At 54.6% G+C, this 17,886-nt stretch overlaps 1 protein-coding gene across 3 annotated transcripts in view; it reads right to left on the minus strand.

Moving 5' to 3' along the window:
* FMNL2 (formin like 2) overlaps positions 1-6,000 on the minus strand; it is a 115,413-nt gene extending 109,413 nt beyond the window's left edge. For all 3 annotated transcript variants that reach the window (XM_077784866.1, XM_077784865.1, XM_077784867.1), the window contains exon 1: positions 5,851-6,000. In XM_077784866.1, the coding sequence (XP_077640992.1) occupies positions 5,851-5,967 (117 nt within the window). In that variant the 5' untranslated portion in view covers positions 5,968-6,000. The remainder of the gene's footprint in view (positions 1-5,850) is intronic.
* Between the last annotated feature and the right edge of the window lie 11,886 nt (positions 6,001-17,886).

Genomic DNA, 17,886 nt, shown 5'->3' on the forward strand with positions numbered 1-17,886 from the left:
CAAAATTCCAGTAGGAAAAACCAAAAATTCCAGCAGGGAAAAAAAAAAAAAAAAAAATTCCAGCAGGGAAAAACCCCAAAATTCCAGCAGGGAAAAAAACCCAAAATTACAGGAGGGAAAAACACCAAAATTCCAGCAGGAAAAACCCCAAAATCCCAGCAGGAAAACCCCAAAATCCCAGCAGGAAAACCACCAAAATTCCAGCAGGAAAAAACCACCAAAATTCCAGCAGGAAAAACCCCAAAATCCCAGCAGGAAAACCACCAAAATTCCAGCAGGAAAAAACCCCAAAATTCCAATAGGGAAAAACACCAAAATTCCAGCAGGGAAAAACCCAAAATTCCAGCAGGAAAAAAAAAAACAAAATTCCAACAGGACACAAATCCCAAAATTCCAATAGGGAAAAACACCAAAATTCCAGCAGGAAAAAAACCCAAAATTCTAGTAGGGAAAACCACCAAAATTCCAGCAGGGAAAATCACTCCCCTTCTCCAAAGCAGCCATACAAACACAGGACAGGGCTGGTAATTCCCATGCTCACCTCCACATGGATGTTTTACTCCAAAAGGGGTTGGAGTCTTTAAGAAGTTGCCTGAATGATTCACACCCTTTGTCCAACAACCCCAAAACACAGTAAAACCAGCAAGGTACTTCTGGAAACGCAGGAGGAAATCAAACATTTTGGTTTGGGTTTGTTGTCTGTTGTCTGCCATCCAGGGGGAGAAGTTTCTGTGCACTTTAACACCTCCTCATGCAGCAGGAAAAGCTGATTTTAAATGAAAGGCTGAGGGCAGCCACCCGTGGCTTCAAGTCATTCAATCCCCAATCAGAAACTACTCAAGAGCCACTGATTTATTTCAGCTCGCTTTGTAAAATCCAAATTTCATCCTGCACCTCTCAGTTCTTCCTTCAGCATCACCCATGACATGGAGCAGTTCACCAGAGACCATTTCACACCTCAGGGACAGCTCTGGCACGACCTTGCTCATGCAGACAAACCAAAAATCATAAAAAGCTCTTTATCTCACACCCAAGGTTAAGGAAGTTGATGGAGATGTTTGATAAAGCTTCAGTGTTCTGAGGAAAGAGGATGGGGCAGGTTAAAGGTGGGGTTAAAGTCAGAGAGGGTTTGCTTGACCTGTTGTTGTTCACCTTAAACAGAATTTAATTTGGAGGGTTCATCCCTCCACCATCATCCAAAGTACTGGGATTATTTGGCATGGAAAAATGGTACACCGAAAAATACACGCATCTGCATCAGCCCAGCCATTTTAGAAGTCTTCCAGGTTTCCAGGAGCTGAAATTAATTTTAGCAGGGTTACCACCAGCTAAATACCCACCACAGGACCCTCCTATTCCAGCACTCAAAGGAAAAAATCAGTTTTATAAAAATGTTCTCCTGTGATGTCTGGGTGGAAAAACTTACAAATGCCATCCCCTGACTGCCAAAGCAGCTGGGCAGAAGTGTCACCACCCAGCACTGCTGTACATTTAAACCCTGTGAAATATAAATATATTTAACCATGTGATTTATGAGGTTGTTTCTTCAAGCAAAAGTGTCGCTGCCCCAATCACTTCACAAGCCCTTGAGGAAAATCCCCATGGGCAGGAGCCTGTCAGAGCTGAGGAACAAGGAAACCCCACAGGTCTGCTTGAGATCTGCACTTTAGAAATCTCATTTTCCTCAAGATTCCCAAAGCCCCCTTAGTGTCTCTCACCTCCCAGTACCACTCCCACCTGCATCGGGTGCTTCAGGATCTCGACTCAAACCCATCCCAAGGGGATCCTGTTAAATTTAGGGATCACAACAAGGAATCCAGTGCCCCACCAAAGCAGGGAGGCTGATCCTATCCCACAGATATCTCCTGCAGCCCCCCGGTGCTCCGTAACGATTTGCAGACCCTAAACCATACATATGGTTTAAAATACTTATATATTTTATAAAACAATGCCTAATGTAGCTGATAGACAATGAGGAAGGGGAACAGCTGGAAAACATTTTGAGTTTTCACACTGAGCTTCCAAATTCTTCAGCAGGAGACGCTCAAGCTGCCTTCCCTGGGATGGAAAACGACGCTGGGACAAAATCCAGGGGCAAGGAGGGAATTCCAGCAGAAGGGAGATGCTCCTGTGGGCAAGGCAGGAGCAGGTAGTGCCTCACCTGGGGATGGCAGGAACACCTCCCTCACCCTCTGGCCAAGCCCTCCATCCCACAGCAGGGGCACAGAGGAGCCCTTTGTGCACCCAAACCCCACTTGGAGGGGGGGAGAGGATATTTCCTGTTCACCTCACCGCAGATTTGTAATCCAGCAGTCAAATTATGTCAATCACAGCTCATTAGGCAGCGATTTCCCCTGCCAAGCCCGGCCTGGCTGCTTCCTCCACACCACGTGGCATCTGCAAACGTGCAGAGGGAGACCACCCTGCTGCAGGAGCTGCAAATTTGGGATCGGCTCCCAGGGCTCCCAGCTCCGGTGCCACTGTGTCTGTGGATGCCTCTGGCACCCCCGGGCTGCCGAACTGGGGTTTGCCCTGAGCAGACGTGGGGTGGTCACCAGAATTCAGGATTTACGCCCACGTGTGTGTAGGGAAAGATCCCACAGAGCTGAGGAGAAGAGAGCACCGGGGAAGGGACAAGGCTGGGACGTTCCCAAAGCTCAGAGCCAGAGCTGAGACCCAGCACAGCCAAAGTGGGAACTTGGTGGCAAAGCCACACCACTGCTTCCCTGGAGTTCACACTCTCATGTAACCCTGAGAGGAAGGGAACCATTGCACAGGAAAAGGGGAGAATTCCCATCAGCTTGAAGGATGGAAGGAACAGCACTCGGCTCACAGACTGAAAGCTGGATCTCTCCTTGGGTTGTCCTGCACATTTTCCTCCTTGAAGTACATCCCAACAAATGCATCCTCCTGGAGCACACCCACAGAGCCCAGGCCCCACCAGCACAGGCTCAGCACACGAACCACGGCAGCACATTTCCTACAGCAGTGCCAAAAACAGCACCAGGAGACACAGAGCCACGGGGAGAACCCTGATTACTGCCCAACAGGCCACCAGGAGTGACACAGCCAGTGGCATCCCTGTCCCTCCGCTGGCTCTGGACACCTCAGGAACACCAAGGGCACAGGGAGCACAGACTGGAGAACTTCGCCCAAAAAAACGTGACCTGGAGCAGTGCCCATCATCTCCTGCAATTTCTGCACCTCAAGGAGGATCAGGAGGCAGGGAGGTGACAGTGTGTGTACAACGTGACCAGGTGTGTGTGTGAGGTGACCAGGTGTGTGTGTGAGGTGACCAGGTGTGTGTGTTGGAGGTGGACAAGGCAGAGCCCTTTCTCAACACAAAACCCTCTGAGAGCCCAGCAAACACAAGCTGGCACCCATCCATCCCCTCCAGGCACAGCATCCCCTCGCTGAAGGGACTCCAGAGATGCTGGAGCAGCTCAGGACAGCGTGTTTGAGGTGGAAAACATAAACCAGTTGGTGTCATGGCACTCAGGGTGAAATCATGGCCAAGTGTGCTCTCCTGGTGGTTTGGAGGGCCAGGGCTCCCTGCTCTGGAAGAGAACAAAACTTCCAAACACGCAGAAGGGACCTCTCCCACACAGGAGTGGGCACAACCCTCCCACTGTGAGGAGGGAAACCTGAACACAGCCACTCACTGTGTTCATCAACATCCAGACCAGCCTTGGGAATTTCAGCAGGGATATGGAAATTGGGATTGTCAGCACAGCCCTCAGGACCTCACCAGGGCTCAGAGTGTGCCAGCAACGCCCGTGCCAGGCTAATTTCTTAAGACAGCACATAAGGAAGGTGAGATTTAGTCTTACAACCTTCAGCATCTCCTTCTTCATGCTCCCATCTCCTGACTAATCCTCTCTCCCCACAGAAAATATTCCTCATGGTTTTTCCCCTGATCATTCCTTTCTCGTTAATCCCTGCACTTCTCCAGCCTACCCCATTCTGGGCTTTGAGCAGTGGCACAGTCATCTCTCCCTCAGAGCCACAGAGAAAACAAAATAATCACAGCCCGGCAGTTTATTCTTTCATGAACTGGTCAGAGATTTCCTGGAAGCTGCAGCAACACCAGCAGCCATGCCTGGCTGGCTGCAAGAACAGCATGAAGGTGATTTTTGGGGCTGTTTGGTCCCATCTCGCAGCTTCTCCCCAAGGTGGGGGAAAACCGTCCCAGAGCACATTTGTAGGGACTGCCCACCCGCATGGCCAGCCTCTCCCTCCAGCAAAGCTGCAGCACTCATCCTCCCAGCCTGAATTGAAGTCCACCTCTAAAACCTTCCAAGCACCTCAGGAAACGACAGGCTGGGTGCTGTTATCTCCCGTATTTACGTTACACGTTTCTAAGGCTGCCCCGAGTGACGTCTCTGCCTTTCACAGATCCCATCCATCACCATCCCCTAACCCAAAGCCACCGATTTCCTCCCGCAGACCGCGCAGGCACACGGGGCCAGGAGCCCTTCTGGTAGTCCCAGATGAATCCAGACTGGATCCTGAGCCGTGTGCTGCCTGCGGGAGCATCTCCCATCCCCGACAAGAGCAACGCGACACCGGGCTTTTTTTCCACTGTGCCTAATAATCGTAACATCTCACTCGCCATTTGGCTCGTCAGTGGGGGTTCCTGACTGAATAGGCTTATTCTTTTCTTAGACATGATAATCTAATTGGGTCTAACCAGAAATAATCCCCAACACACAGCGGTTGGGAATCCTCGCCCAGCGCCCGGGAGCGGCTCCGGGATGCGGGACGGGAATGACCCGGCAGCTCCGGGCTCCCGAAGCATCACGGCGGGGCCGGGCATGGCACGCACATGGAGCCGCTCGCCCTCCTCCCCCAGCTCCCGTTCCACACGCAAACGTGGCTCCAAGGAAAAAAAAAAAACACGGCAGAGAGGAGATGGAGCCGCGCTGCCGGGGTACCCCAAAGGCAGCGGGAGCTTTGCCCAGGGAAAGAAAGCTCAGCCCTTCGCTGGGAGGTGATCTCAGAGCCACCCGTCCGTGCTGCTGAAGTGAAAACCCCGGCACGGTCCGGGGGAGAAGCACCGGGGAGTCCCCCAACGGGGGGGACAGGAGCGGGGTGTCCCGGGGGGAAAGGAGGGCGGCATCCCCAGGAGGAGAAAGCCGGGGGTGTCCCGGGGGGCACAGAGCGGGGTGTTCCCGGGGGGCACAGGAGAACGGTGTCCCCGGCAGAGCAGAGCCGGTGTCCCCGGCAGAGCAGAGCCGGTGCCCCGGCAGAGCAGAGCCGGTATCCCCGGGCTCCTGGTGGAACAGAGCGGGGTGCTCCCGGGCTCCCGGCAGAGCAGGACCGTGTCCCTGGGCTCCCGGCGGAGCAGAGCCAGAGTCCCCGGCGGAGCACAGCCGGTGCCCCGGCGGAGCAGAACCGGTGCCCCGGCGGAGCAGAACCGGTGCCCCGGCGGAGCAGAGCCAGAGTCCCCGGCGGAGCAGAACCGGTGCCCCGGCGGAGCAGAACCGGTGCCCCGGAGCGTCCCCGGCGGAGCAGAACCGGTGCCCCGGCGGAGCAGAACCGGTGCCCCGGCGGAGCAGAACCGGTGTCCCGGAGCGTCCCCGGCGGAGCCGCTCCCGCTGCGCTCCCGCTGCGCTCCCGCTGCGCTGGCCGCGGGCTGCGCCCCGCCGCCCGGCCCCGGGAGCCGGCCGGGCCGGGGCACGGCGGCCCTCGGGGGGGCTGCGGAGACAAAGAGCCGCGGCCCCGTCCCGCGGGCGGCACCGCCCGGCCGAGCCCACCTGCGCCCGGCCGCGGCTCCCGAGCCAACTTTCCGCCGCTCCCCCCGCCCGCGGCCCCTCCGCGCTGCCCGCAGACAATGGGGCCGGCGCTCACCAGCACCACGGCGAAGCGCTCCTCCAGCTCGCCGGGCTCGGGCATGGGCAGCTTCAGGGGCACGCCGTGCGCCCTCAGCTCCGTCTGCTGCGCGTCCACGCTGCCCGCGTTGCCCATGGCGGCCGCTCCGCGCTGCTCCGCGCCCCGCGCCGGGCGGGCTCCGCGCCCCGCGCTCGCCCTCTACCACCGCGGGCGCTCCGCCGCGCCGCCGCCCGTCATGGCTCGCCGCCCTCGCCCTCCTCCCCCCGGGGCGGGCTCGCTCCGGCTCCGGCTCCAGCCCCGGCTGCGGCTCCCCCGCATGCCGCCCGCACAAAGCCCCGCTCCGCCCCCGGCCCGCGGCGCCATGGGACTCGTAGTCCCGCCGCCGGCCGCGGGGAGGGAGGCGGGAGAGGGCGGTGGGAATGCCTGGAAAAGGTGGAAAGGAGTGGGGAAATGGGGGAAAGGGGTGGGGGACACCCCGCCGCATCCATTTTGCCTCGGCGGCCGCGCTGCTGCCGGCCGGCAGTGAGTGGACGCGGGGAGTGGATTCCAGCGAGGGCAGGGGGAGAGCGGAGATTCCGGAAAATCCTTCCCTGGCAGGGTGGCAGGCCTTGGCACAAGTGCCCAGAGCAGCTCTGGCTGCCCCTGGATCCCGGGAAGTGCCCAAGGCCAGGCTGGACAGGGCTGGGAGCAGCCTGGGGCAGTGGGAGGTGTCCCTACCATGGCAGGGGTGGCACTGGGTGGGCTCTAAGGTCCCTTTAAACCCAAACCAGCGTGGGACCCTGGTGCTGTGATTAACTCTAGACCTTTGCTGTGGACAGCCGTGGTCCTGCTGCTCACCAAAACGGCTGTAGGTGCTCAAGGACAGTGGCCCCACCCGGTCGCCCCAGCCCCCATCCCGAGTGACTGAAATCGGGACAATTGGGGTGACTGACCCCCGTGAATTCGCCACCCCGACACATCCGTACCCGAGCTGAGGCTGCCTGGGTGTACACAGGAGGATCATCCACCCCAGCATCTCAAGCCTGGCCACTCCTCGGGCGTTATCCCCCATTTCTGCAGTGTTCCCCGGGTTTCAGCATCCCAGGGATGCAGGGCTGCACGGGAAACAGGAGCCTGGAACCCTGACCCTGGGAGATGCCATCAGCTCATTTGGTGACTGTGCTGTCCTCACTTACATCTGGCTTAATCCCAAATCCAAGACCTCATTCCCTCCTGTCAGCCCCACCAATCCATACCCCACTGTCCCCTATGAGCATCCCATTATCCTTCCAGGGAAGAACGATTTTCACTCGGCTCTCACCTTCACACCACTCATGCTGCTGCCTCTCCTCCTGGCCATGGAAACTATCCACATGGAGATTAATTTGGGGAGAAGAGCAAAAGGATAAGCATCATAGTCTGGGAAATGACCATTCCTTCATTTCCATTCTCTGGGATCAGGGCTGTGCCAGAGGCACGGCTTGGGAAGTGCCGCAGAAGCGACGTGCTGGGAATCCTGTGTGGCAGCACACGCAGTCCTGCAGGGGAAATCCATGGAAGTGACAGGCAGCTTTTCTCCCTGAGAGCTCTAAACCCACTACTAATTAAACAAGCTCGTTCCAATTAAAAAAAAAATAAGTGTCATACATCCATAACTGGGATGGGGAGGAACTCTTTGTCCTGGCTCACTCCCCACCTTGCCCACAGAGCATCAGGACGTGGCCTGGGCCCCCGAGCGATGCCAAAGGTTTGGATTTCCCACTCTGCAGGCCCCAGGAACAGCTCAGAATTTCATAAACTGCTTTGTTAAAAGCCCGAAAACCTTGCAATATCCTTGGTAAACAAAGGTTTGAACCCCGGAGAGCTGTCAGGAGTTAACAACGACGTTACTGTCGCGGTAATAGATACTTTGCCCCATGTCTTTTATCTATCACAATTCTTTGAAAGATTAATTAGTTCATTAAGCTTCACAAGAGTGCTGTGAGATAAGGCAGCCTTAGAGCACCACTGATAACAGGAGGGCAGGGAACAGTGATGAAGACAGTCCCCAGCAGAGGATCCTTCCCTCTCCCAGCAGCAGGGCTTTTCATGACCTGTGATGACAAACTCGCTGCAGTGTCAGGAATCCCAGGATTTTCCCAGTCAATAATTCCCACCATGGAAGCACTCAACACTTTTCTGATGATCCTTGTGGATCCCTTCCAGCTCAGCAAATTCTGGGATTCCCTGAGTCACCTCAGCATTTTTAAGTCCCTCTGGACACCAGGAGACCTTCAGGGATGGGGAGATGCTGCTGGCCACAAATACCTGGGACAGGTTGGGAAAATTGCAGGATAAACTGGATTCCTGGGCTCCAGCAAGAAGTCAAAGGCAGCTCTAAATCCTGCTATGAGGCATATTCAGGTCAAAACTAGCCTTGCAAAATTTTTAATGAATTTAGGCATCCTCACACACAGCGAGCATTTGACATCAATGCAGCAGAGCAAAGAAAAGAATTCTTGTAAAGGATGAGATGATTTTTAAGCAATTTGTTGTTGTCTCTAACTGGGATGTCGACATTTGCAAATGCCAAAATTAGTGTGGGTAAGTAAAAAAAGGGACTTAGCTGGCTCGTGCAATGTAAAGAAATTATTCTGGGATTAAAACTAATAAACAAGAGCTTTGTTTTCACATTTTATTTATTCAAATAAAAGAAGCAGCTCACAGTGTGCAGTTCCCAGAGCTCATCCCAGGCACCTGGGTGATTCACACCGGGTGATGCCAGCAGGGAATTCTTGGTCTGCCCCGGGGTTAATGGCCATACCAGCTTTGCAAGGGCTCCCTGCCATGAGCGTGTGTGGAATTTCACTGGAGAATGAGATTTCTCAGCCTTTCCTCAAGGTCTGTTTGTCACCAAACTCTCCTCATAACGAGCTGGAAGTTATGGCCGAGTCATTCCTAAATTCCCCTGACCCAGCTGCTCTGTTTGTCACCAAAATCTCCACGTAAAGAGCTGCAAGTTTGGGGCTGAGTCATTCCTAAAATCCCCTGAACCAGTCTCTACTTACTTATCTAGAGAAAAACCTTTGAAGGGGAAAGATTGATTTGTGAACCCTCATTTTCCCTGATGCTCAGCACTTCCAGAGGGATCCTGAGCTGCCTTTTCTGTGAAGTTCCAGGTGATCTGATAAAAGCTGGAGAGGCTTTAATAAATAGCCAGACCCTGCTCAGCAGTGGCCAAGGATGCTTCACTCATAATAAAGATGTAGAGCACCCATAAAATCCATCCCTGAGCTGAGCAGTGCTCGCTTCACATGAGGTTATTGATTGCAGTTCGTGCATGCTGAGCTTGCTTAGGAGAGGGGCTTTTCTGTAACAAATGGAAAAAATATTTTAAAATCCTGTTCTGCTTTCTGAGGGCAGCCTTCCCAAGGGAAATGAGCTGCTGCAGAAGCTGCAGGGTGGAAGTGCTCAGTCCCAGCACAGCGAGTGCTCAGGTTCACATCTACCCAGCCCTTTCAATTTTCTCGGGGTGCTGGAAATTAAATGATGAACTTTGGAGCTGATTTCCTCGTGCCCTGCTCTGGCCCTGCTGATGTCCTTGGGCATCACTTCCAACACTGGCGTGGATCAGATGCAGCTCCAGCAGAGCCAAGTGTGGTGCTGTCACCGGCGTCCCACCTAACCCTGCCCTGATCCCTTGTCCCCCATCCCTCTCCAGCTCTCCTGGAGCCCCTTTGGGCTCTGCAAGGGCTCTGAGCTCTCCCTGGAGCCTTCTCCAGGCTGAACATCCCTCCAGGTGTAAACTGAGTTTAAAACAAGCTGCAAAGCTGGGCAGGAGAATGCCCAAGGAGCGCTGGGACGTGAAGATGAGTTGCAGGACATCTCCCCACGTTGCTGCCATCGCTGCTGAGCAAACCCAGCAGCAGCCGGGGTTATTTCCTGGTGGGACTCAGCCTTGCCAGGAGCTCCTTCAGCATTTCTTGGCAGGAAGGCAGGCAGACAAAACACAGCCTCAGAATTCCCAGCAAGGCCAGGAATCGCCAGTGCTGAGGCAAGTGAGATAATGGAGCAGAAAACAGGGCTGGGGAAGGAGTCAATATTTAATAACACTGCAATGTGAGAGCAGAGCAGCACCGAGATGCAGCCAGAGGCTGGGGGAGATGCTGGATGGAACAGGGGCCAAAAGATGCCTCTGTTTTCCCTGTGGAATGGAGGGGCTGGAGCTCAGGCCTCAGCTGGCCCCAAAGGCCAGCAGGGACAATGACAGCCCTGTCCCCGTGGCAGGGGCACACTGCCAGGTGCTTCCACGTGGGCCTCGCTCACCAACACCCCACGAGGTCCCACCAAAGGCTCTCCTCAAAGAACTCCCCAGGATGCTCAGGCAGGAGGAATAAAATGAATTGGATTTCTTTTGCAGCTGATAGGAGCTGTTTAGAGGCTTTAAATGGCTTTGAGAACTGACGAGGAAAATATGGATCTCAGTTTACGGCGCTGATGAACAACATTTGCCTCCCAGCAAGGCGGGAGGAGAGGGGGGATTTGCCAGAGCAGGAGTTGTGCAGTCACTGGAAACACCTTTTCCAGACCTTCCAATCACTTTTGCCAATGTCACCAGCTCCCTTTAGTGATGCCTTTCCATGGTGAGAGTTCCCAGCAGAGCTGAGATCCCCCCTCAGCCACAGCTCCCATGTAACTGCTGCTCCTGGGATGCTCCAGGGATGCTCCTGGGATGCTCCAGGGATGCTCCAGGGACACTGGGGCATTAGGTGTGAAGCCATTCCCTGTGTCCTGTCACCCCAGGCTCTTGCCCAAAGTCTCTCCACTTCTTTCCACATCTTTCCTCCAGGCTCAGGCACTGGAAAACCACAATTAGGTCACCCCAAAGCTTCTCTTCTCCAGGGACCTGCAAGGTTCTGTTTCATGCTAAATTAAACAAAAGGCCAACGATGCAGGTTTTCCCATAAAACAAACATTTCCCCTTTCCAAGCAGCTCTGAACATCTCCACTCCTGTTCCAGACGAGGAGAACAGCAGTTCACTGAATTATTTACTGCCTCCTGAGCAGGGCCAGACTGGCTCCCTTTGGCTGAGCCCAGCCAGGAGGGAAAGGCTGTGGGATGCAGGAGCGTGCTGCATCTTTCCTACCTCTGTAAGCAGCCAGCTGGGAGGGCTCGGAGGTGCCAGGGACAGAACTTCCCAAGGCCCTGTCACCTTCTGGCCCACGGCACAGCTCTGGGGATGGCTCTGCTGTGGTGGCACTGCCAGGGCACCAGCGTGGCCTGGGAAAGGCACATCCCAAACTCTCCAGAGGGCTGGTGGTGGGGCTGGAGGGGGTTTGTGGGCAGCTGCAGGGCACCCCCTGCCTTAGGGCACTTTTGTGTGGGCAGCTGCACCCAGCAGAGGTGGCAGAGTGGTGGGGATGAATCAGTGGTGATGGAGCAGTGCTGGTGGTGCAATGGTGATGGAGCAGTGGAGATGAATCAGTGGTGATGGAGCAGGCTGGAGATCTGGAGGAAAGTTCAGCTTTGCTCCAAAGAGAGCTCAGAGCCCCTCCAGAGTCCAAAGGGGCTCCAGGAGAGCTGGAGAGGGGCTGGAGACAAGAGATGGAGGGACAGGAGCCAGGGAATGGCTCCCACTGCCAGGGGACAGGGATGGGTGGGAGATTGGGAATTGGGAATTCCTGGCTGGGCTGGAATTCCCAGAGCAGCTGGGGCTGCCCCTGGATCCCTGGAGGTGTCCAAGGCCAGGCTGGAGCAGCCTGGGACAGTGGGAGGGTTTCCTGCCTTGGCAGGGGTGGCACTGGATGAGCTTTAAAATCCCCTCCACCCAAACCAGTCTGGGATTCCACGTGTGCACCTCTGCACAAACAGAGGAACTCAGGTTTCCCAGTCACTGGTAACATAATTAAAGCTCATTTCCCAGAAAACAGGCCAGGGTGCCAAACTGAGCCTCTTCTCTGCAGGGCACAAAGCCCAGGCCGGGCCCAGCCGCGTGTGCTGCGTGTGCCCGGTGTGTGTTTGAGCCACGTGCCCGCAGGTGCCTCCACCTTAGCCCTGCCACCTTTTGACATGCTTCAAAGGAAACGGGGCTCTCGCTAGAGCAAATATTTCCAGTTGGAGAGCAGCACATCCTCTGGCTGGAGCCTGCACGCTCGCATTGCAAATCCCAGCGCTCAGCCAAGCCCCAAACCATTGCTGGGGAAGCGGGGCAGGGATTGAGCGTGGCCGGTGGCCCTGCAAAGCTCTGAGACGTGGCAGAGAAAACGCTGGCTCAGAGGGATTTGCAGCGTGCTGGGCAGCGTCAGCTGGGAGCACGGAGCCCGGGTCCATCCCTGATCCTGCCCCGCTCCTGCCGACTCAGCTCCTCTTTGTTTGGCTTCTCCCTGCTGGCCACAACAGAGATGCTGCAGTGCACGGCCGGGGTGGGTGACCTCAGCCTCGGTGCCAGCTGGATGACTGAAATGAAGGCAGAAAATACAATCCATTGTCTTGCCCCTGAAATGCCAGCTTTGTTCCACGTGGAGCTGCTGGGTTATGGCCATAACCCCTTCCCTGCTGCGCGGGGCTTTCAGCCGGGCTCCCTGCCCTTGCATCCCGCCAGATCCCAAAACATTCCTGTCAGGGTTTCATTTATATCCTGCCAGATCCCTAAAAATTCCTGTCAAGCTTTCATTTGCATCCCGCCAGATCCAAAACATTCCTGTCAGGGTTTCATTTGTATCCCGCCAGATCCAAAACATTCCTGTCAAGGTTTCCTTTGCATCCCGCCAGATCCCAAAGAATTCCTGTCAAGCTTTCATTTGCATCCCACCAGATCCCAAAAAATTCCTGTCAAGGTTTCCTTTGCATCCCGCCAGATCCCAAAAATCCCTATCAAGGTTTCCTCTGCACGTGGCAAAGGCAGATCCAGTGGGGTGACCGTGGTGCAATGCCCTCCCTGTGCAATTTGCCTTTTGGTGCAAATCCAGATTTGGGTGTTTCCATCTCTGGCTGGGTTAAACCTGTGCGGATGAGCTGGAGAAGCTCTTCCAGCACGGACAGAATGATCATCCCCAGTGTTTTCACGGGGACTGAGCCCCAACAGCGGGCAGCACGCGGGGCTGGTTTGGAAAAGAGCAGGACGTGGCCCAGGGGACAGCCTGGGATGTCCCAGGTGAGACCCCAGGGCTGCTCACTCTGTGTTTGGAGGACGGGGAGGACCCTCCCAAGGACGAGCCCCTCTCGGTGCCAATCCAGCAGCAGGCATTGCCAAAAAAGCTGGATTCGCTGAGCACAGCAGGTGACACTGGTGTCCCACCAGGGCTGAGGCATCTCGGGCAGGCTGGGAGCTCCTGCAGCTCCATCCCCCGGAGAGGCAGAGCACAGCTCCTGCAGCCGGGTGCTGCTTGCAGGGATGGATCTGGGACCTGAATCCTCTCTGCTCCCAGCCTGGGAGCGTGTTGTCAGCGTGCTGCTGAATTTTCCGAGCGCTTTAACGCGTCTGCCCAGACTGCCGAGTCGCAGGGACGAAGGGGGATGCCAAGGGACTCGTGTCCCTCTCCAGGCTCTCCCTTATCAGATACACAGATAAGAGCTCTGTGTGTCGGATCAGCCGGGCCGTGCTGACAAGGACACCACGGGATTAAAAGCAAGGAAGATCCAAAGCCTAGAGGAGCGCACAAGAGGGAATCCTTCTCCCTGCAGGGGTTTCCAGTGCACAGCTGCCCATCCATCCTCTGCTGGCATCAGGACAGATATCCCCGTGCCCACCCCTCGCCCATGCAGCTCAATCCCTGCTTTTTGGGATTTGCTTCCAAGCGGGGTGGAAGCAGCAGAGGTTTTTGTGCATCCCAAGCCCTGGAGGGCCGGGCAGGGATCGGCCTCTCCTCGCCCACCCTCTGCTCCTGGCCAGAGACATCCCTGCCCCCCGGCCATGCCACCCCAGGCAGGGCCTTGTTTGGGAAAAAAACAAGTGAATAAACACCCAACCCACAGCAGAATCCACCCTGGCCAACTGCTCCTGCCCTCCCTCTGCCAGAAGTGGGTTCAGAAGAGTCGATGGTTTTTCATGGTGTGGGTGTGATTAATGAACTTCATCACAGGACACTTTGATCCATCTCTTGTTTTTTAAGGGATAGTCAAAAACAAGAAGAACTGCTACCCTTTGTGCTTTTGTAATTTTGTTAATCGTGGAAACCTGGGAGACTTTTGCATAGTCAGCACTTGCATGCATTATAAAATATATTTGCAAAACACAACAACACTTGCTTTCATATTCCAAAGCCAGCGAGCATATCCTAGTTGGCAGAGAGCTCAAAGGAAATTTATGAAGACCCAAAAAATCTTGCAGGAATTTAATTAAGCCCTAATCTTGGTAACACTCATACATATCTGCTTCCACAGTGTCGTCTGCAGGCACAGCTGCTTCTCTGTTTGTGTCTGGGGTCGTCTCAGCTCAGTGCACAACAGGCTCGTGGGCAAACCTGCCTGGCTGGGGATGGCCCTGCTGGGGCACATCCTTCTGTCCCAAAATCCTTTATCCCTGCAGGAGCATGTCCCTCTGTCCCAAAATTCTTTACTCTCTCCTAGAGCACACCCCTCTGTCCCCAAATCCTTTAATCCCTGCAGGAGCATGTGCCCCTGTCCCCAAATCCTTTAGTCCCTGCTGGAGCACATCCCCCTGTCCCCAAATCTTTTAGTCCCTGATGGAGCAAGTCCCTCTGTCCCAAAATCCTTTAGTCCCTGCAGGAGCAAGTCCCTCTGTCCCAAAATCCTTTATTCCCTCCTGAAGCACATCCCCCTGTCCCCAAATCCTTTAGTCCCTGCAGGAGCAAGTCCCTCTGTCCCCAAATCCTTTATTCCCTCCTGAAGCACGTCCCTCTGTCCCCAAATTTTTTAGTCCCTGCTGGAGCATGTCCCCCTGTCCCCAAATCTTTTAGTCCCTGCTGGAGCACATCCCCCTGTCCCCAGATCCTTTAGTCCCTGATGGAGCATGTCCCTCTGTCCCCAAATCCTTTATTCCCTCCTGAAGCACGTCCCTCTGTCCCCAGATTTTTTAGTCCCTGCTGGAGCATGTCCCCCTGTCCCCAAATCCTTTAGTCCTGATGGAGCAAGTCCCTCTGTCCCCAAATCCTTTAGTCCCTGATGGAGCAAGTCCCTCTGTCCCCAAATTTTTTAGTCCCTGCTGGAGCATGTCCCCCTGTCCCCAAATCTTTTAGTCCCTGCTGGAGCACATCCCCCTGTCCCCAGATCCTTTAGTCCCTGATGGAGCATGTCCCTCTGTCCCCAAATCCTTTATTCCCTCCTGAAGCACGTCCCTCTGTCCCCAGATTTTTTAGTCCCTGCTGGAGCATGTCCCCCTGTCCCCAAATCCTTTAGTCCTGATGGAGCAAGTCCCTCTGTCCCCAAATCCTTTAGTCCCTGATGGAGCAAGTCCCTCTGTCCCCAAATTCTTTACTCCCTCCTAGAGCACATCCCCCTGTCCCCAAATCTTTTAGTCCATGATGGAGCAAGTCCCTCTGTCCCTAAATCCTTTAGTCCCTCCTGGAGCACATCCTTCTGTCCCCAAATCTTTTAGTCCCTGCTGGAGCATGTCCCCCATCCCCAAATCCTTTAGTCCCTGCAGGAGCAAGTCCCCCTGTCCCCAAATCCTTTAGTCCTTGTCTGCCTCTCCACTGCAGCACTGCTTTTCAATAGGAACAAAAGAACCCCAAAACCCAGAGGCCTGAGCATCCTGCATGCCAATCCCAGGTCCCCCCATCCCTGCCCTGCATCCCAAATCTCCCTCCCTGAGAGCAGGGAGGGCGTTTGGGTGACCCCCCTGCAGGGGTGCAGCAATGCCCACAGAAAGCAGACAGGACATTATGTAAAGGGAGGAAATTTAGACTGAATTTCAAGCTGAAACTCTTTTAATTAGTAAACTCTTTGCCGAAGAACCATTTCCATTGGTGGGGACGTGATTCCTCATTGCTTGAGGGATTTCAAACCAGACTGCTCTCTGCTCCAAAAAAAGTGCTATAAGCAACAGTTCTTTGCTTGTAATGAACTGGAAATACTGGCACGTCTCCATCTCCTTCACATATTTTCCCTTGTATCTTCAGAGGTTAAAATAAATTATCCTGAGATGTAACAGATGTAGAATGCAGCCAGTGACATTCTCCAGCTTTTTCGACTGAGTTCTCTTTCCTCGTGGAAAGGACCATGGAGCATGGCCATGTCACCCTCCTGGGCTTCGGGAGGTGGCACTGGTGGCACCTGCCTGGTCACTGGGGCCCTGTCCTGTCCTGAACCCATCCAGCTGAACTGAGATGAGCTGCCCATCGCACCAGTCATTAGCACTGGTGTTAATGAAGCCTCCAGAAACCTCCTCTGGAGCAGTGCAGTGCTTCCAGCAGCCTTCCACGATCCATTCCCATCAGGAATGGGCACCACAAGGATAAAAGTGACCCAGCTGGACTGCTCAGCCCCTGGAAGCCCAGGATTGCTCAGCCCCTGGAAATTCAACCCTGCTCAGCCCCTGGAACCCCAGCCCTGCTCAGCCCTGTTTCAGCACTGCCATTTCAGAGTGGGAAGCAGGAGGGATGGAGCTGTGTGAACCATCAGGGAATTTTCTCCTGGGAGAGACAAATCTTGCCCAGAGAGGAGCCCACAGCAGGATTTGAAAGCAGTGAGATGCTCTCCTCTCCTCTCCTCTCCTCTCCTCTCCTCTCCTCTCCTCTCCTCTCCTCTCCTCTCCTCTCCTCTCCTCTCCTCTCCTCTCCTCTCCTCTCCTCTCCTCTCCTCTCCTCTCCTCTCCTCTCCTCTCCTCTCCTCTCCTCTCCTCTCCTCTCCTCTCCTCTCCTCTCCTCTCCTCCTCTCCTCTCCTCTCCTCTCCTCTCCTCTCCTCTCCTCTCCTCTCCTCTCCTCTCCTCTCCTCTCCTCTCCTCTCCTCTCCTCTCCTCTCCTCTCCTCTCCTCTCCTCTCCTCTCCTCTCCTCTCCTCTCCTCCCAAACTCACTCAGTGCCCCAAGTTGAACATCAGGGAAGTCAATTCCTGCAGCAGCAATGGGAAAACATCTTTGTGAGCACAGAAAACTCCTGGCACTCCCCTCCCACGCTCAGGTACTCCTCGGAGTCACTTGTGCCCACAGAGGCTGTGGATTCCCCATCCCTGGCAGTGCCCAAGGCCAGGCTGGACAGGGCTGGGAGCACCCAGGGACAGTGGGAGGTGTCCCTGCCATGGCAGGGGTGGCACTGGGTGGGCTTTAAGCTCCCTCCCAACCCAAACCATCCCAGGATTCCGTGATTTTCCCAAGATTCTGGCAAGGGAGAACAGTCTGAGCTTCCACACGAAGGGAGGTGCAGGCACAAGTATTCAAATGACCCATCCAGTGTTCAACCAGAAGTGGTTCAACAGGAATTATTTGACAATGCCAACATGTCTAGGTCAGGTTTTTACACATCCACACTTTCTCTGGAGGTGACAGCACAGAAAAACCTCCTCCCCTGTCCCTGGCCTGGCTGAATCAGTGGTAGGACAGCAGCAGGGGAAGCCCCCATCTGGCTTTTCCACACTTTTTCTTTTCCTGGGTATATTATCCAGCTTGGGTTTATCTGGAAATAAAGGTGAGCCAGACTAGGACTGCAGGACTGCATTCTCTGGGAGTTGCTCACTGGCTGGAGATTGGATTAGGGAGAACGGGGGGTGACTCAGGAAACAGAAAATAAGATCTAACATGTGAAAATATCTGTGAATTATAGAATTACAACAGAATCACCTCAGGGTTTAATGCTACAGAACATAGTAAAATACTTTTAAATATCAATTTACTAGTCCTGGTAGCTGGAGGAGGTGTCACAGCTTGGGGACAGCCAGGACAGGTGTCCTTGATTGGATTTCCCATGGCATTCCATGACATAAGAAGAAGCTGTAGCACAATAAATATTTTTAGGGAGAGAAATATTAAGATTCTTGCTTTTTCTGTATTAAAAATCAAAAGTCATCAGCTCGCTGTGAGGCCAGCAGCCCTGGGCTGGAAGCAGGGAGTGAGGAGCAGCCTGCTTGGAGGCTGTCACTCCTGGATGCTCTGCTCTGGGAAGGTGCAAACCCAGCAGCATCACAGCTCTGCTGCTTTTACA

This window comes from Lonchura striata, chromosome 8, assembly GCF_046129695.1.
Source record: "Lonchura striata isolate bLonStr1 chromosome 8, bLonStr1.mat, whole genome shotgun sequence".
Taxonomy (NCBI): Eukaryota; Metazoa; Chordata; class Aves; order Passeriformes; family Estrildidae; genus Lonchura; species Lonchura striata.